Below are 20,984 nucleotides of genomic sequence, written 5' to 3'. Positions count from 1 at the left end.
GGAGCTAAAAGCATTGGAACAAAAGTTGTAGAGAAAAACTGAAAGTCATTTTATATTATATAGTTTTCCCTTAACTCTTTATCATTTTCGAAGAGTCGAGATAGCGGAGTCGGTATAGCGACTGGCTACTGGCTGGACGACCAAGGGGTCGGAGTTCTATTCCCGGTGGGGGCAAGAATTTTCACTTCTCCATATCGTTCATACCGTATCTGGGACCAATCCAGCCTTGTATCCAATGGGTAACGGGGGCTCTTTCCCCGGTGGTAAAGCGGCCGAGGCGTGAAACTCCTAGTGCCGAAGTCAGGAAAACGTGGGTCTTTACATCCACTCCCTCATATGTCTCCTAGGCATAATGCTTAATTAGTTAAACACAGAGACAACTTCACTTTTTTTTTTGCCCTTACAGTTTTCGAGGTAATGAAGCAAGCAGACAACGCACCAGAATTGTTAACACTATGCATTCATTTCTTGTCGTGCTTTTATGGGGTGGATTGGCCACACCGGTTGTTCACAACTTATTTAACATAATTCATCTGCCGTCTGTATCTGAAGGGTACGCCCCTCTCCGCAGCTTGAGGATGAGGCGTGTCATTGTAACAAAGAGTCCCACTGTATCATCTTTTACAGTTGCAGTATTAAATTGGCATTTGTTATGTATAACGATCTACGTCTTATATAAGAATTATTCACGCGATTTAAATGTTAAAGAAAAGCGAGTGTTCCAGGCAGTGGTTAAAGCCTTGCCATAACATGTTTCTAAAAGTGCCCTGCAGTCCTTTTGAGAGTGGTATCTGGTGTGTTGCTGTAGGTGCAGGAAGGTGAGACCCTATTTCATGTGTCCCTTTTGCTAAAAGAGCTACTGACGTAGTGTTTTACTACTACTGCTACTAACAGGAACTTATGTTGTTGCTACATGTGTGCATTTTGTTTATGTTCCAGGCCAGCAGTCATTGTAGCTCAGGAAAAGGCTATATCGTAAGTACATTTTATTTCATATTTTAATTATATATACTTAAAGTTATAGCAACGAGCTTTTTCCCGCAGATGTACTAAAAGCATTTCCATTTCATGGTGGTTTTGTCTGAAGTAGTCGCCATCATTAAAATAATTTCCTGACTGTTGAAGTTGTCTGAACGATAAAGTAGTAATAGTAGAAGACTGTAACGGTTCTCGGTTCGGTATTCCGAGGGTAGTTATCTACAAGGTTGTGGGTTCGTTATCTCATAAATTGGCGGCGATGGAATTATCTTTGAGTGATATTGCGGGAGCTTTAATAGAGACCATGTTCTTGGCGCTCATCTGGGAACGGAGACCCAACTTAGCTATCACCAGATTAACTGCGATGTAAGTTTTTATCACATTGCTGAAGGGACATAATCCATATCCGCCGAGAGTAATTAATGGACGGATAATTGGCACTTTCGGCTGCAAATGAACTCCGAGATTTCATAGCTAGTGTTAATTTGGGTGTTATCTTGCTTGGCTAGCTTTTAAGAAGGTGATTTGCGGACTTAGTCCTAGCTTTTTGTGTGTTGTTCGTAACGTGTACGCGACAGGGGTATACTGCTCCGTGATTGAACGTGTTGATGTCACATAATACTTGTTCCGGTCTTCGAGGCCAGATTATCTCAATAAACTGTAAGGTTCTGTGACAAGCGGGAGATTTCTTGATTAGCTGAGGGACTTCGCAGCTTTATGAGTTCTGTGTAGCCAGATTACACGAGTTAGACGTATGTATTTCCCCAATTATGAAACCTTGTGGTTGTTCTCCAACCAAATGGCGCATCGTCCCTGCTTCACACTCTGAACCCCCAGGTTGGAATAATGACTCGGCAGCAGTTCTGAATTTTGTTTGAGAGGATCCCGGTTCGAAATCCGTGTAGATGAAACAACATTGCAAAACGACAAATCAATCGTTTACTGACAACTGGAAACATATATCCATCTCATTGTTTGAAACAAGTGTTTTTATTGGAGTTCATACCATTGTGTTGCATATTGAAATTGAAATAAATTTACAGCCATCAGATACAACTTGCGATGTACAGGGTGATTCATGTAGAACCGGCCCGACGAAATGAGCTGTAATATAAAATATAGCATACAGATATTAAAGTAATTTACACATATCTTGGATTGTGTGCCGTGATCAGAACAGGTGTTGAAAGTGTCCGCCGTTTTCAAGTAGGCACTAGAAACACTCGCTGTTCAACAGTATACTCCATGAATGTCGCCTGCGCACTGCAGACACGTTCCGGGATTGTCCCTGACCTTGCAGCATAAGGGTCGCCACTTGCCGGATCATGCGCACACCATTCGACTCAGCACGGCCCACGGATTATTATGTCGTAATTGTGAGCGGTTATATGCATCACCTGCGGAATTATTAGCAAATTCATCGGGCCGGTTCTATACGATTCACCCTGTAGTACATAACAATACGCCGTAAGTACATTTCTGCCCACCTTGTTTCGGCTTGTATCCTGTAGGCAGCTATTGAATTACATTCCAGGACTGAAAAATGTTTCAGTATGTAGCAACTATAAAATAATCTCGACGTTAAGGTGCCATACGATATACACATGTATTCGTGTTAGTTAAACCTAACTCCGTGGCTTTAGTCTGTAGCCGAACTACACCGACCGAGCGACCGCCACTTGTCGGCGAAGTTAGTGTCAACTTTAGCGGATAGAGGGTATCGCGTGGTCAGCGCAACGGATACCCACGGCCGTTAATTTCGGGTTTCTAGACTGGAGTCGCTATTTCCTTGAAATAGCTCCTCAGTTATCCTCACGAGGCTGAGTGGACCCCGTTCCAGACCCATTACTTCTCAGCAAATCTGTGTAGCGCCGGGAATTGAACCCGGACCTCTGGATCTGTAGCCAGGAACTCCGACCACTAGGCTGTGTTAGTTAATGCATTATTTTTTTTTATTATTTTTCTGTCTGGATTGATAAATGCGTCGCATTGTTCGTCGTTTCCTCTCGTCCCCCCTTTATTTTACAGTTGATTGTACTTGTTTCCATTTTTCCGAATTACATTTTCAGAATAAATAATGAATAGAATGTTCTAGTTTCTGTAAGTAATTCAGATGCTTTTGCTCTGTAGTTGCGGTTGAGGTTTTCTTAAAGCACGCTCGAATGTGTATTAACATTAAATAGAAATGGATGCGGCTTTGCTCATTACTTCCGCTTAGCTCAGCTCAGCTCGGCTCGGCTCGGCTCGGACCCGCTTCACTCGCGGGCGCGAAAATATTTTACTGGATTTTTGTGAAGGCGTAAGGCCAGCTTCCACCATTAACAAAATTACATTGGGTTTAATCTGTGATTAGACGGCATAGGCCCAGTAAGCCACGAACCAACACAAGCTTATATTCTATAATTACGTTAAGCAAATAGTACAGTGGCCGGTCACGGTAGCCGAGTGGTCTAAGACATGTACTGTCTTCGCTCGCTCGTGGGTTCGAATCCCACTTAGGGCATGGATGTTTGTGTGCGTTTTTCTGTGTTTGTGTATAGGTAGAGGCCTTGCTACGAGCTGATCACCCGCCCACGGAGTCCTACCGAGTGTGTAAGATCTAGAAAAACCGAAGTGAACGGAGTAGTTCATGGAGGTAGGCCTAGGCCCACTGGGGCTGTAGTGCCAAGGAAAAAAAATAGCACAATGAATGAAACATTTCTGATTGACCCTGTTAGAGCTTATGAATGTCTATGTAAAAAGAAGGATAAGTTCTCTCCGGAAATGTACTGGTAACATTTTAGTCTTGGTGGGGGGGGTTCGCGCCATTTGTTTAATTATCCTGAAAACCGTAGACATAAAACGTGTTTCATTTTTCTCTGTAACGTTTAGTCGCTTATTTTTTTCGCGCAGGTAAATATTTAACGATTATCTTCTCCTTGAACTCTTGAGATACGCGCGAAAATGCATGTAGGTCGTCTCCCAAAGCGTTTGCTCTTATTGTCCTGTATGAACAAGAACTGAAATGAAACTTCTCAGTATAAAGTACCATGGGCGCGTGATCAGCCCGACAGTGTCAATAGTTGGGGATACTTTTGGGCTCGACATCATTAAGAGCCTTGTATGTTCTCATTGCATTTGCCAGCGTAAGAAATGCCTGATCCCGCACAGTAACATCAGATAGGATAACCTCAGTCCCGACCTAAGCTTTATCTAATGGAATGTTTAATTTTCATCATATGTTTTTGCTTATTTTGGATGCTTGGAAAATACCCCACTTACTGTTGCTCTGTGTTCCAAAACATGCGGTTATGGGGCGCTAGTCTGTATCAAAGAAGGAAGTGAAATATTATTGAAGTTTATAATTGCAAAGAAGTGAGCCTGCCTTTGGTGGCTTTTCCGTGCCGTTGTACATGCTTCGCATTAAAGCCTCCAGTGCTGTTCGTTCTCTGTACTGTTTCCCTGCTTGATTCTCAGCCGCGTCGTTGGTGTTATGATGCTCTTTGGCCTGCCCCTACTAATTTTACAAGTTTAATGAATTAACCTCGGCCTAGGAATCTGAACCACAGAAAGAACTGCCTCAGAGAAAGTTATTAAAGGCACGTCTGAATTTATCGAGGGGCTTAGAATCATACTGTTACTTAGCTGTGTCGTTCGTAGATATTAAAAGAAGATATTAATTTCATATACTAGGGGCACTATGTATGTAATCTGTTTCTAGTGGTCAGAGTTCATGGTTACAGATCGATTCCGGGCGATACCTGATTTTCTGAGAAGTAGTGGGTCTGGAACGGTGTCCACTCAGCCTCGTGAGGATAATTGAGGAGCTACTTGTATGGAAAAGTAGCGACTCCGGTCTAGAAAAACAAGATTAACGGCCATGGGAATCCGTCGCGCTGACCACGCGACACGCTCTATCCGCAGAAGTTAGTACTAACTTCGCCGACAAGCGGAGGTCGCTCGGTCGATATAGTTCGCTTGCGGACTAAAGCAACGGAGTTTTTTTTTAGATCAGTATAGCCATGAAGCAATTGATATAGAAGAAAACATATTTTCGCTGTTTCTCAATATGGTCTTCATTCCACGCACTGCCTCCGTTTTGCGAGCAAAGAAGTCCTTGACGGATAACGTCGACTCAGAAGATGAGAAGACGGGTTTAGTATGATTCTCCGAATCCTTTGTATATGTCTGTAAGGCTAAGACAGAATATGATAAAATCTGAAGACATACTTCAGTCCAAATGCAAAATCAGGACAAGGCTTGAGTTACGAACAATGTATTCGCATTTCTGAATCCGAATGTTGAATGATATAGTTGTACGACATTGATAGTTCTGTAAGAACGTTTCGTCATATCTTATTAAGTAATTTAAAATATTGCGATATTCTGCATATTCGGTCCGTTTGGCATAACTCGTACATCCATAATCGGGCCTACGCAGCACACAAAAGAGTTTAAATAGCTTGTACTTCTGCTGGTCGGTAAGCCGAATGGTCCTGACGTGGATTTCTGCTGTTAGGATAATGGAAGAGGTTACGATGGATTTGAACATATAGCCCGAATGAGGAAGGCAGATACATGGATGGTGTAGATGAGGAAACTTCTTGGAATGTCTCTGCTTCCAGTGCCGATAAGTGCATAGGCGGATGTTAAAGAGACAAATTGTGAGGTGGACTTAATTGGACTGGGATCGTGTTCATTGACGGCCTTTGGTATTAGCGATTTTCAGCCTTCATATTTTACTACCAAGTAATTAGATTCTGTTGTCGTGATACAATCTGTTAAAATTGTAATTTAGATCGATGAAGCCATTAGTGGAAAAAGTAATGACAATTAAATGAAAACCGATTAATTTTGAAACGTCAGGCCACAAATTGTTCTGACGAGACGGTGCTCACCTGTTTCTATTGTATCCATGCGAATAGAATGTTAAAACGAACAAGGAGGATTTCCATTATGAAGTCGGTTCTTGTGAGGTTTTCGTGGAGTGTAAGCAGCCCTCTTTCAGGCTCCTTTCTGCGGTCGATACAGGAACAAAGTTAGCCTCTCTCAGCATCCCCACCCCTCGTCCGGAGAAGGGTTATTCGAACAGAATATTGAAATTTGCATACATCATAAATTGCTGATAACTCGCCGCGGCGTGGGGTGCGTTTTAAAGCGCGTCCACATTACTCGCGAACATAGCGAGTCACACGAGCACGAGTAATGTGAACGCGCCTTTATACAGCAAATTCCTTTCTTTTACATGTTTGTATCTAATGCTTCCAAGCTTTCGCTTTGCCGCATGGTATATCCCGTAGAAGTTTAAAGCTGGTGATTATGTTGTTTGTTGCAAATTTTTATAGGTGTTCCCATCTCCAGATGCATGCATATTTCATCCAGCAGTTTAATTCAGTCGAAGGTTTTGTTTTCGGCTTCGCTTTAACTCCATTGTCTTAATGTGTACACATTACTTTACGCGAAGTTGCGGAAATACACTTTGCAGCCGAATACTGGGAATACGAATTGGCGAATATTAAAAGCAACCGTATATTCTACCTATACTTAAAACAGGTACTGCGAAAAACTCCGAAAATTTACTTTCCTTCAAAAATTTCAGTGGTAATGGTAGCAAGAACCTATGTGATTAGTAACCGAGCAGTTTTCATGAATAATTTCCATCCACGTTAAGTTCGTACCAGAATTTCAAACAGCTGCATATTTGTAGTTATTAACCTACGGAAATTGTCTGCTACAAAATTGTTTATCTGACCACGTAAAATGTAACATCTGGCAGTATTTTATTACTTAGGCAATCGAACCGGAGACTAAATATAGGTTTCGCATTGCCTCAATGTTGTTTCTCATTCTACAGAAAAAACATCGACGAAGGTCATACTTTTCGATTGTCGGATATCACACAGTGTTTCAGATTCTAGCGTTATGCGGTGCTAATATAGAACTGCGCGCGGTCTCCATGTTTATCTTATTGATAGGAGGTGAAGAAATACAGATCTGGGAGGCGTATAGTGACGACGTTCGTACCAGCAAGATATGTCGGAGGGACACGGAGACAGGCATAAACCTCTCTGCTTAAAAACAAGATGCAGACGTGTGCAGGGTAGAGAACTGTCTTCTGGAATGTGAAGCCGCTAGTCACTAGAATTTTACTGCTTAATGATGTAATCTTGTCCGCCTGTCTGTACGTGCTATATCCCAAATCACACTGCGAATATAACTGACATGTTAGCGAGGCTAGTGGTTTAAAATTGGCCACACAACGGGAGGCGTTCCTGATAACAGAGCTTCTACCCGATACTTTGAAGCAATTCGAGAAGACGCCGTTGTTTTCTACTGGCCGTCGGTATGGAAGAGTATCTGGGTATGTGAATAATGATTCAAGATGACATTTCCGAAATTTATGGATAGCTAAATGAGTTAGGTGACTGGCTGCTGGCTATTATCGGAGTCGCATTCCTGAGAGAGATAGGGCCCTCATGTCCTGATTGATTCCGAAATCTCCCGAGCCTCCTGCCCACTTGGTAGAGGAAATTTCCCTGGAAGAGTGTCAGACTAACCACTCAGATGCTTCTGGTTTTAACTTTGCTAACGCGTGCAACGACTGTACATCTTTGTAGCATAGGACAATTTTACATTTACACTGAAGGTATCGAGTGAGAACTGTACCAGACAAACATTTTGTTTCATTAATTGTTCCATTTTGTCCGTACTCCGAAGCACTTCTTATGTGCATTACCAGGATGTGGTACGCACACGTTAATCCTTCGGAACCATAAACAGAATACTCCAGTGGTTGTCAAACGTTGCTGCCTCAGGACTATTTGTCATAATTTAATTTAAGCGGAACCGTTCTAATGAACCCCATGTAGCATATCGAGGATGTATCTTATTTTATTTGGGAGAAAGGGTGGTTTGGATTGGAAGATGAGACCACACAGCTCGCGGTTTTATGGCCTGAATTCACAAATTTCCTATCCTGGTGCAAAATTTTAAGGAGGAAGTTTCGCAGAAAAGGGTTGAACTCGTGAGCCCTTTTTAAACACGGCTCTGAAATGGTGTCATTAACATTACCTGAAGATCTTCTTGTCTTCACGGAGTGAGGAGTTTACGGGATTCATAATCGTATTTCCTGCGTTGCTTTGGTTTTCATTGCACACCTTGTTTTGTAAGTTTAAATTCTGTAGTACCTTCGGCCACCTTGACCCATTTTTTCCCCATCTCCTCAGTGTATATTAATATCTTCAGTTTTCAGTGTGTGTGTGCGGAGGTGTGTTGTGTTGTGTGAGTGAGTGAGTGAGTGAGTGAGATGTATCCGATTTAATTTCTGCCGCTGTTATTCGCGTTGTGTCAGACGCCATGTTCACGTAGGTCTACATACGATTTATGACAAAAGTAAAAACATTATTGTCTCGATTTGAATATACAGATTTTCATTACTTACGATTTTGTTCCGTTAAGTTTGTTTTCTAGTTCTGGGTCATCGGTTCCTACTATTTCTTGTGTTTGATGTGAGAATAAAACTGTTATACCGAAAACAAGAAGTAGCAGGAACTAGTAATTCAGAACAAGAAGACAAACTTAACAAAGCAAAACACAAGTAAAGAGAACAACCTTTTTACTGTACTACACAAATTCACTACCAATTCGCTATACACTTCGTGTGACAGTTTTTTGCAAGACTGTATGCCTACCTGGTTCCCCAGAAAAGACATTTGACTGAGTACTGTAAGTAGTGCAGTTATATTTACATATTTAGTTCATGGTTAACTCGATATATAGGCTATTTTTTTTTCTGGGGATCACCACGTCGTTGTCTTCCACAGCGTCCGTTTGTACACATCTTAAGCGTCTCGATCATATTAATTTCTGAGATTTTTTTCGTTTAATGTAGTAGAAATCTGAGAATACTTTACTTATATATTAGAAACATATTGCCACTTGTTAAGCGAGTATGGGCTGAGCTAGGATTGATAATTGGATTTATTGGACGCTTACAGATCGTAACTACAATTTACTGCACATGCACTAAGTCTTCTCAGTCTGCTATGTCTGCACCAGTTGTAATGCCATAATCTCTTATCTTCCGTGCTCAGCGGCTTCTGCCCTCGCTGTCTCTGTCTGTATGTCTCACAACTAACTCGGCGTTACTACGCAACGGCTTACAACACTGGAAGCTCCCACGCCTCTACCAGGGGCGACTGTCTCACAACAGCCTCAGACTCGGACTGGTCTGTCTGAGTCTTATGATACGACGGACGATCAGTCGGCCAGTCGTACAGTCTGTCTTGGAATACAGCACCCATCTGAGGCTTAACGACCAGATTTTGATTACTAACGTTTGCGGGTTTGTTGATGTGGGGCGCCCTCTCTGACGAGAGGACAGGTCTGTCCTTTACAGTTGTTGCTGACATTCGCCAGCGCAGTCATTCTCGGGTCCGAGCCCCGTGGGACTTGCGATCATATTTTACTGTCTGACGTGCTTGATTAATTAATTAACACGCCATGGAGATGTATGGGCGAGAGGCGGTATTGCTCCACTATTCTTGACCTCGGCACTAGATGGAGGTTAGTGGTCAGCTTCACTCCTCGGCTAGGTGGGCCCCAGAGTCGGTCTGGACGCTGTTGAGTAGCGAATAGTTCAACGTCTCTACCGGCATTCGAACTTCGGCTATCCAGCCTGTAGCCCATCGTATCAACTGAACTATCCCGGTTCGCTGTAGTTATCAGCAGTAATTCTGTTACTCTTGTTAGATTTTCCCAAGCAGCACGCGTCACTTCAGTAGGTATACAGCACCATACTCCTGAAGCTGCGATGTGATGAAGCGCCCATCGCCTTTACCTAAACGTCTGAGACGCAACGACAAAAGTGTCACCCACCTATTTTTTTTATCTGTAGAAAAAAAAGAACTCCGTGGTTTTAGTCCGCAAGCGAACTATACCGATGGAGCGACCGCCGCTTGTCGGCGAAGTTAGTGCCAACTTTAGCGGATAGGGGGTGTCACGTGGTCAGCGCAACGAATCCCCACGGCCGTTAATTTCGGGTTTCTATACCGGAGCCGCTAGTTCCTTGAAATAACTCCTCAGCTATCCTAACAAGGCGGGTAACGCCTAGAATCGAACCCGGACCTCTGGAGCTGTAGCCAGGAACTCTGACCACTAAGCCACAGAAGCGGTCATTTGATTTGTAGATACCTAGAAACATCAACACGCTTATGACAAACGTATGAAAGCATCTTTCCCGTTGAGGATCGTTTTGTCAACTTTAATGGATCGGGCATCAACTTCTTTTACCATGATATGAAATTTAAAAATCCCCAAAATCTGTCCGAACCGCAACCCCAAATGCGCGACGAATTATCTTACGACTTGGTTCTTTAATTTTATTGGTGGAAGGATGTGAGTGACAAGCTTGAAACTGCCTGTAGGAGAGAGGGACCAGCGGTATCGATTGGGCTTAATTGAGCAGCTTTTTACTTTGGACGGAGGCAGAGACCAGTGACAAAATTGTTGTTCAAAATAAAGAAAAATAAAAAGGAGCCCGATGGGTAATATAAAAATGCTTTTTATTAATAAGAGTATACAATCGTCACGAACTTTTTAATGTTATTGGAACTGCTTGTTTGCATCTAGTACCCGGTAATTTTGTAATTGTTTTCTTTGGTTGTTGTGAGATTCTCACGGTGGTGACTACTCTTCTGGCATGTGACGCTGTGCAGTCTGGTAGGAGCTCACTGTTCAAGGTCGAAGTTTAATGCAACCAAGAAAGAAACAATCAGTGATATTATTGTGACGCTTTACCAGGCAACGGCTAAGTAAACACATTAATACATGCGCGGTGATGTCACGCAACAGTAGAGGAAAGGTCTCTTCTGTGTGGTCTGCGCCACGCAACAATAGAGGGGCTGTGTTTTCTATGCGTGATCTGTGCCGAGAGGATATAAGAGAATACGGGAAATGGGAATTGGCTGGACTTGAGTTCCGAAGTTCCGAAGGAACAGCAGTATGGCCACAAGAAGAATTAGAGGACTTAGTGTGTGACGTTACTTGTGCTGTAGTACGTCGGTATTTGAGGTGTGTAATTTAATGAGACTTTTATAGTTCCTGTGTTTTAAATCCGTTACCTGGAAAGGGATAGTAAAGGTTCCTGAAAACAGACTTAGAAGATTAGTGTAGAGTGATTGTAAATTGTGTAAATCAGCAATGGTTTAATGCTTATTTGTAGTTACGACCTGTAAGAGGTTAATGCCGGTCACGGTAGCCGAGCGGTCTAAGGCATGCACTGTCTTCGCTCGCGCGGAAGCCGGGATCGTGGGTTCGAATCCCACTCAGGGCATGGATGTTTGTGTGCGTTTTTTGTGTTTGTCTACAGGTAGAGGCCTTGCGACGAGCTGATCACCCGACCAAGGAGTCCTACCGAATGTTTAAGATCTAATAAACCGAAGTGAAACGGAGAGTTTCATGGAGGTAGGCCTAGGCCCAAATTTGGGCTGTAGCGCCACAGAAAAAAAAAGAGGTTAATATATCCAATTACCAATCCGAACCCCGTCTTTAGTCACTAATACGCCTGACATTTTTTACATTTTTCGGTTCAATAAATATGCTGCGGGCCATAAGGGACCTCCTGCTGGCCAGCGATTCCTCGACATTGATTTAACCTAGACAGTCAGAAAAGGATAGTTAAGTAATCTTGTCCCTATGCTTAATTAAACACCACGCCACGAAGACGTATGAAGTAGTGATGTAGCTCCACGAATTTTTAACCTTGGCATTAGATATTCGTATTACCAAAAACTTGAATTAGAAACCCAGTTTAGGACGATTCTTAGAAATAGAGCATAAAACGTCGGACTATTAATTTAAGGGGCTGTTTGCGGCTGTAGGGTGTCTCTTTTTTGCTGTCTGATTGATGTGAGTTTTATGTGAAAGGGGAGGAGTTAGATAATGTGCGAGTTAATGTGATCAAGATAGGGAAATCAGATGTCGTCATGTAAGCGATATCCATTTTATTAATTACCGTTCAGTGTTGGGGCTCTTTATTTTTCGTAGCAACGGCGTATAAACTAGGATGGGGCGTAACCATTAGTCAAGAACAGTGTCTGCTGTATATATTTTTGTAGTTGTACGTGCTTCCACTACTCCAACGCTTTGTCTTATATCCATGATGACTATTTACTCTTCCTATTTGACCGTCTTTTAGTCTGCAGTTCTCTGCTTCTTCCTTTACTACTTCATCTATTCTTCTCTCACCCCAATCTAGACTTCCCTTTGTTGTTTTTCCGCGGGGAATAATGGTTAGAGTTAGGGGATTGTTGGAGGGGTGGGATAGGGGCGAGTGCTTGTGATCAATAGCTAGAAAGTAATAGGTTGTTTTTACTGCGGTAGCCGTGTTCTTTTGTGTCATGGCCGGAACAAATTGTTTGCCAGTGTAATACATAGATGGCAGCAATGCAGAAGGAGACCTTTTCTCAAACCCCCTCTTCTCCGCTTTTTTTTTTACCACCATTTGGTGATGAATGGATAAAAGACACGACAGCTCACGAAATGGAGTATTGATTACCATTTACTTTGGTTGTTCTCTCTTTTTTGTCGATAAAACGTCTTGAAGTGTGGTCTTTTATTTTTTACCTACCTACCCATTGAGGAATGTAGCAGGAGCTATTTTATGATGTTAGAGAAGTTTCATATAGGAAAACTTGGCTCTTCTCCAAGGAAGCTAGCAATCCCGGAGGCAGTCATCCTGAAAAAGAGACGGGGGGAATGGGGGGGCGTTGACAATAATAAACACAACCGAAATGCTACGTTTTATGTGATAATAACTTTAACGAAACGGCGCCAGCGAGTTGTTAAACAATTGGACGCTGTCAGAGATGATGTCAAAATCCCACAGCCGCTTCTATTGTAGCTAGCGAAAACGTGTACAAAGAATATTAAAGTTCCCGTAAACAGCATGTAGGCCCTGCATCAGTATATAAGGGAGAGTTAAGTCACTCCAGAGAGAGTTCTAATGTTTGGCATCTTTATTCTGTTCAGTACCTTGCCTGGACACACAATCCATGCTCTGCAGGACGTCTGACGTGTAACTTTCGACGTCAGTATGTAGAACGACTGTATAAGTCCATTGTTCTCAACAGTTGTTCCCTATTTAGGCCTCACACATGACATTCATTGGCAGCAAAGTACCTTATATATCCGGGTAGCATTAATCGTCGCTCCTTTCCATCTGTTCTGCCGTGTCCGTTACTCGTCGTGGAAGCAGTTATGATTGTCAAACATAGATATACAGGGTGTCCGGATGAAAGGTATCCAAAATAAATCATTATATCTCAGAAAGAATTTGTTATGCACATTAATGGGTTACACCATTACAAAGGGAAACTATCAAAGTTTTTTCTGCGTATATAACTTTCTCAGTAAATTTAAATGTGGGCTCCCTTGGTGGTACGACAAATAACCAGGCTTGAAGCATGTTTGGTGTTACAGTAGCCACAGCGTCCCTTATGCGGGCTTTCATGTGTTGTAGGTAGTTGATCTTAATTTGGTAGACAATACCCCGCAAAAAAAAATTCACTGCTGTTAAATCTGGCGACCTAGGAGGCCAAGCGATTGGTCCACCTCTGACAGTTCATATCCCAGCCATCTCTCTGTCCAGATGATTCCTAACATACTGGCAAAAATGTGGCGGCGTATGCGCGTAAGCCGTATATGAAAGAAAAAAAAACTTTCAGAGTTTTCCTCTCTGATGACATAAACCGGATACATGTATGACAATTAGTTTCCGAGATATAAATTTTTTATTTTGGATACCTTTCATCCGGACAACCTATATGACGCTGCAGCTAGAAATACTATTTTTAGTAGCCATGGCATCAAGCCGAGCGCCTCTTAAAATCTGTGTGTATACATGACAACTTGAGAACCCCTGAACGACATCCCACCCCCATCCATAATAACATTTGCCGATGCGAGCACGTTATGTGATGACCCACTTGCATTATTGCACCCATCACAAACATAACTGTGAAGCATATTTTATGCCGAACACAATTTTTGGTTAATTATTACAGTTTCCGATGATTAAACTACACAATGGGCAACATCATCCTACAACACCCTATACTTGTTACATTGTGCCAACGTATTCGAACTTGTTTTGTTCGTTCAGCAATGAATTTTGTAAATTTTGTAATTACGAGAAAATATTGTGACCGTGAAAATAAAAGCTAGAAGTTTTAACGGGTTTACACATTTTCAGCAATCTTGAATACGAAAAGTGGTATATGGAATGTCGTGCCTATCTATGTATTTACGTGTGTCTGTATACATTTGTGTATAAAGAAAAATGTATGTATGCCTGCATGTATGTGAACCTCGCTAGAGTTTGGACATGTGACGGATTTTAGCCATATTAAGCACGAAAAGAGTTTATGCACTGTAGATCAGTGTCCAGTATTTTCTCGAAAACGGCCATAAAGATTTTAATGAAACTTCAGTAACGTGTTGAAACCATCTCCTTAAAGCGGCTGCGTAGGTCTCATGTTCAGGAAAATAACTACGCCATCTAGCGGCACAAACACGAAATGTCAGGTTTCTTGAAGCGGCTTGACCGATTTCGATTAAAATCTAATCACCTGTATAGGCAGTAGATGCAAGTGATCTGAACAGAGCGGGATTGGAACAAGGGACCCCAGACCTGGGATCAGAAAATAATTTTCTATAAATGTTTATTTTAGGCTAGTTGAAGGGTGTGTTCCATGANTTTTATTATCATGGATTAAAAATTGTATACACATAGAATATGTATTTATTCTTAAATGTTTATTTTAGGCTAGTTAAGGGTTGTGTTCCATGAAGCGTGCGTGAGAAAATTTGTGCAGTGTCTTTGTACTCATTTTTTCAGCGAGTCGGTTCTCCAGACAATTAAAAGGGAGCAAGCTCTGCTTACATTCTTAACTTGTTTTGCTTGATTTCGTGGAAGCTACCGAAGACTCTATATATTGTGACGTTTATGAGCGTTACTAACGACGGGATTTTGGATTTACTGACCACTTTGACACATGACTCGTTACTACAAGCAATTACAGCGGCATCGCTAATCACCACACTTTACATATCACTACAGCACACTCCAAGCCTTCTCAGTCTGTCACTAGTCGTTTCCCGGTAAAGGATCTTAACAATGGAGATTCTTAAGTTTCTGTGTTCATGTCGTTACTGTCCGGCGAATATCCCACAACTGAAGCAAACTCGGAACTTGTCCCACTTATTGCCCATTGGTATGGATCTCTTAAAAGACACCTTTAATTGTACTCCAGTCGTTTCTATGGGAACGTGTTTGATTGTGAAGGCAGTTACGGATGGGTATACTTGCATATTAAGAATCGGTTGCCTAGCAGCGGATGTTTCGTTGTTTGTTTCGAGGTCGTTACCCAGTAACGGGTCTACACGCTACAGTGTTTATATATATATATATCTGCGCATATAAGCCAGTTGCTTGCAGTTCTTCCGTGTTCTGTGTTGAGTTAAGATTACAGTTTACGAATAGGACCGCCAGGTGACAGTAAGAGGCGCCTATGTTTCAGTTGCGACCGAAAACAAATTTCCGTTGTTGGTAGCGTGCGTATTCCGTGAAATCCTGACTTGAGTCAACGGAGGGGTTATCTTTTGGAACTGTTGCTGGAGAACGGAGCACGCGGTAGCGTAGTTGGTTGATGCACTATGCTACATGCCGGAAGGTCGCGGGTTCAAGTCCCGATGAGGTCATTGGATTTTTTTTTTTCGGTTGATCTATTCCTTCCAGCCGCACTATGGCCCTGGGATTCACTCAGCCTCTAACAGAAATGAGTACCAGGAATTAATTAATTTTCCTGGGGGCTAAAGCGCGGCCGGCGCGTGAGACTGACAACCTTACCGCCGTCTTTGAGCCGATTGTGTAGATAATGTTGGGAGCCTCAACATCTCACAACCCTATGGGCCTCCACGGCCTGTTACAGGGATAGCTTTACTTTACTTACTTACTTTACTGTTGCTGGAGATGGGAATTGTTTATTTTGAAGCTTCCGCCCGTTTGTATGCACTTCGCGTCTTTCAGAGCAATGTGTAGCAGCGTGTTAACGAGAAGATCACGGAATGTACATGGCGAAAGGACGGAGAGTATGGCGCTAGTGTCGAAGTGAGATCTATCACTAAAATTTATAAGTGCTCTGACAGTGTTTATGTTGTGTCTGACAGTCAAATCACTCAACCACCAACCATTGTTATAATTGTGTTGTCTGAACGAAATGTATTTCAATTGTTTAGTGACGGAATAGACAGTTATTTTTGATGAAGTTTACGTTTATTGATTTTTGCGAAAACATGTCTGGATAACAGCACCGCTTATTGCATATTTTTATTTTATTTTTGTTTAATACTGTAAATCCTCTTGAGATGCGTTTGTTATGCGTCAGTTATTTTTACTGTGAACTTGCATATGCCTGTGCTTCCTCTTGATCTTGTATAAAGTGTGGAGGTGTTTTTAGACGATGAAGAAAGCAGTCTTATGGGATATGGCACCGCGTAGATGTGTTAACCGACGTTTCGGAGGAACGTATCGCATTCATCTTTGGGGTAGAAGGAAAAATAAGAAAATCCGCAGACTGCCAGCACCTGTTCTCACTGTCTCTTCGCTTGCAGATTTTCTTATTTTTCCTTCTACCCTGAAGATTAAGGCGATACGTTTTTCCGGAACAGCGGTTAACACCACGTCTACACGGTGCCAAATCCCAGAGGACTGCTTTCTTCATAGTCACCGCCGTGAAAACCTCAGATGTTACATAGTGTTTTTAGACGCTTTCGGTCAATATGAAGTAAGCGCTGTAAATGATATCGCGGTCCCCGTCCCACATTTGATGAGAATGTGTTGAGTAGTTTGTGCAATAAGCGATTGATACGATCTAGCATGAGGGTTCGACACTACTCGTACGAAGGTAATTAAATGTCTGCGGATGGACACGTGATGGAAGTGGAAGATAGGAGAGAAACACATTAGGATAGTAAAAACGAGAAATGATATCAAATCCGATACGCAGTGGTCCCGATTTAGGAGAAAGTGGTGAAACTGAAAATAAGAAAACAGGAAACAGAATGAGGAAACAAAAGAACAGAGAGGAGCAAGAAAATAAAATAAAAAAAACGATTCTGGATAATGGGATTGTTGGGAAATAAAGTGGAAAACTAGTTTGAAGTTGCGATGAGTAGCGAGTGAGTATAACCAGAAAGGGGCATGGCAAGACATTGACAGATTGCAGCAGTGTAACCTGGGTTTTCTAAGTGCAGTTTGGGTCTTATGAATACGTTCTTCTGTCATTTTAAGCGGCAAACTAGCAGGTTGGTTCAGCAGGAGCATTACGGAATTTATTCGGGAAGTACCGGGTTCGAGTCTTGACTGGCTAAGAGGAAGCAGCTGCAGGTGAGAAGACGTAAAGAAATTTATAACCGTTACAGTTAACATTGTGGGCGATTAATGAGTTAATTTATAGAAGGTAAATTCAGACTCAAACACTTACACCCTCGCAATGGATACAGAAGTGAAGTCCGCATGTTGACGCGCTTGGCCCTGTGTGTTTAACATTTTTTGAAGCCTACTGTGACCTTTAATTTCTTTTTACGCATTCTTCTGTCATTTATTTCTTGCATAACGTCAGGTTTCACATACTCTGAACTGCCACCATACTCCCTGTTACCCTCATTCGCTTCAAGCTGAGGAATTATTTAATCTCATAGAACTTTCTTAGTCTTCATTATACTCTCATTCGACGCTAAATAGCCTCTCCAGTCGGTTAAGTGTTCAAGGAATCAGTGAGTAATTGTTCGGAGCCGTGTTGAGTCAAGGACTGCAATGAGCTCTGGTCGGATCTCGGTTGCAGCGTTGCGAGTCATCACGTAGGCCATCTAATGACGTTCTGTTTACTGCAGACTTTATTTATCTTCGAACTGAATATCAGGATGATATACAGGTGTCCCAGGAAGAAAGGTCAGTATTCTGGGAGGTCATAGTATCGGCCATTTTACGCAAGAAAGAAGTGTATGTGTACATGTGTCCTATTCCGAACGGTTTCCGAGGTAGAGCTGGTTCACTGTGCAGTTCCAAAATTGGCAATAAGAAAGAGAGATTACGTATTTATTCTAATACCGGTTTTATTGCTCAAGTGTCAAAGTCTGTACAGTTTGCCTGGTATAGTACTGTGACATGACGCTTGAAAGCCGGAATAGTGGAGTCAGATTGGAAGTTGATTTCCTAGGCATTGAGTATTAACAGAGCACGTTCCCATTGCAACGGGTTACCATGAGATTATTGTACATGCACTTCCATGGCAACACTCGACTAGGCGTATTGGTTATTGTGGAACTGGAGGTGTTTCCGTGGTAACTCGTGCTTAGGTAGACAGTTACCGCAGATACGAAATAGGGAACTCTTCAAGGAGGCGTTCCCTGTCCCAGCCGCTGAGGCGGGAGGCGGGGTCGAATGCCTCCTTCTTAACCCTGCGAGTCGTAGGAGGCGAGGAAAAGGGATGTCTCAAATCTGAGACAGTAAAATATGGTCGCGAGTCCCAAGGTACTCGGACGCGGGAAAGACTGCGCTGACAAGGACCAGCAGTATATAAAAAAGAAAGACCCGTCCTCTCGTCAGAGAGGGCGCCCCACAAAAAAACAAAACCAGAACCAGGTTTGAACCCGGGCCTCCGCGGTGGGAAGCCAGCGACTAACCGCTTGAGCTATGGTGCGACCATAAACAGTTCATTCCTTTAGACCACGCGGCCACTGTGATCAGCGGTATTAACAGTTAAGTAAGGAAACAGCAGCATAAACCAATGATGACACGGCAAACTAAGGACGAAATGGCCGTGCCATAGCTCAAACGGTTAGTCGCTGGTTTCCCACCGCGGCGGCCCGGGTCTGGTCAAGTTGGATTTATGGTGGACAAAGTGGCGCTGGGGCGGGTTTTCTCCTAGTACTTCGGTTTTCCCTGCCAATCTTCATTCCACCAAATTCTCCGTCATCTTAATGACTCGCGGCAGGCTACAATAGGCCAATCATTGGCCGCCGTGCCGAGCGGACCCAGTTGGACTCCACCCCCAATAAGCAAATTAAAAAAAAACTAAGGACGAACAAGGTTTCACTATCATTACACATTTAACTAGGAGGCCTGTTGTATTGGATGTCAAAATGTGGCCGCACACCAGTTAAAGAGTACTGTCCTGGATTGTGGATTTCTCCTGTAAAATCATGATCTCTTCAGCATCTTTAAATTTGTGTGCCGCGTTTGCTCAAAGCAAAGTGAGTAATAATGTTTTCTTTGTTTCTTTTCAGTGTGATAGCGAAGGTGAAGACGATAAGGTAAGTGTTAAACCTGAATGTTTTGCGGGGTTGGTGGGAATGGTTGCAGTAGCCGAGCGGTCTAAGGCATGAACTGTCTTCGCTTGCTCGGACGCTGGGATCGTGGGTTCGAATCCCACTCAAGGCATGGATGTTTGGTGTGTGTATGCGTTTATTCTGTGTCTGTGTTGTCCTGTGTTCAGGTAGTGGCCTTGTGACTGGCCGATCACTCGTCCAAGGAGTCCTACCGTTTATGGAAAATGATTACGGAACTGGTTTTGTGAGGGTATAGTTGTCACAGCTGTTAACGGCGCGGCATATGAAGACAGTGGTACGTGTTATTGCTGTCATTGATGGGACTGTGTGTGTAAGAGTTGGTGAACGAGCCGCTCATAACGAATGTATTAACGTTTATCACTGTCCTCTGTTTTACTGACTCCCAACGTAACTTCAAAATACACTTTCTTAATCTTTACTATATAGAATTGTATAAACGTTTTACTCCGACTGAAATTGTGCATGAATGGAATGGTCCATGGGGGCATACCAGTCTGGATATCGTGGAGGGGAGAGAAATCTCTCCCCTACCGGGGTTAGAATTCCGACCGTTCGACAGTTCAGCCTGTAGCTAGTCGCTGTACCGACTGCGCTGTCCCGGTTCCTGCAAAGAGCCAATAAATTCGGAATACTTGCTTTTGATTCATTGTATTTAAAAGCAGTATATACAGATGTTAATAGGAGCCGGGATAGCGCAGTCGGTATAGCGACTTGCTACGGACCGGAGTTCGAGACCCGGTAGAGTCAAGAATTTTCACTTCTCCATATCGTCCAGACCGGCTCTGGGGTCCACCCAACCGCCTATCCGATGGGTACCGGGGGGGCTTTTCCCCGGGGATAAAGCGGCCGGGGGTGAAGCTGACCACTGACCTCCAGCTAATGCCGAGATCAAGGAGATGTGTATGTATACCGTATTTACGCATGTATAGGCCGCACATTTTTTGCCAAAAAATTCAAGAGGAAAATTTTCAAAATATTCGAAATCACACTTCATTTAAAAAAAAATATATGCATAATTAGTAATACAGGGTGTTCTACTCCTGAAATAATATTCCAAGAAAATTATTTTTTCTATAATTTCTGTCTGAAAATTGTGCTGCGGCCTATACACGCACGCGGCCTATACATGCTTAAATACGGTAAATCCACCCCACCATACGCCTTAATGGCATAGCGCTTAATTAGTTAAGCACAGGGACAGCTTTAAATACAAATGTTACATGTAAGTAATCGAATGCATACCTGAATAAATTTTCTTTAAAAGTGACAAAACATAATTCTTCGGGGATGATGAAGCAAAGAGCTGTTCATTTGTATTTTCTTCTCCCAATTATCTCTCGAACAGTCTCCTAAATTCTGGTTGTAGAACTTAAAATAATTTTGTGTAACGGTATTTTATGTATGAAAAGCCTCAATTCATCATTCCTTCTGAAGACGTTTCAAATCGTACGTAGACGGTACTGACTTCTAATGCTGTCGGTTGAACGACATGTAAACTGCGCATTCACACAGTCGCGTAGTGGTGTTTGTACGCGTCTCTACTGGGGTTAATATTGGTTATTGTGATTACCGCATTTTGGTAGGTACGGTCGTATTGCCATCTCACGAATTCTGGC

At 42.7% G+C, this 20,984-nt stretch overlaps 1 protein-coding gene across 4 annotated transcripts in view; it reads left to right on the top strand.

Annotated features, from left to right (window-relative positions):
- LOC111873464 (autism susceptibility gene 2 protein) overlaps positions 1–20,984 on the top strand; it is a 241,050-nt gene that overhangs the window by 108,923 nt on the left and 111,143 nt on the right. For all 4 annotated transcript variants that reach the window (XM_033755097.1, XM_023868206.2, XM_023868205.2 and 1 more), the window contains exons 4-5: positions 940–975; positions 19,306–19,332. In XM_033755097.1, the coding sequence (XP_033610988.1) occupies positions 940–975; positions 19,306–19,332 (63 nt within the window). The remainder of the gene's footprint in view (positions 1–939; positions 976–19,305; positions 19,333–20,984) is intronic.

The sequence above is a fragment of the Cryptotermes secundus genome, unplaced genomic scaffold (assembly GCF_002891405.2).
Source record: "Cryptotermes secundus unplaced genomic scaffold, Csec_1.0 scaffold333, whole genome shotgun sequence".
NCBI classification, from domain to species: domain Eukaryota; kingdom Metazoa; phylum Arthropoda; class Insecta; order Blattodea; family Kalotermitidae; genus Cryptotermes; species Cryptotermes secundus.
The sequence above is the reverse complement of the archived record's forward strand: the minus strand, read 5'-3'. Positions and strand labels throughout refer to the sequence as shown.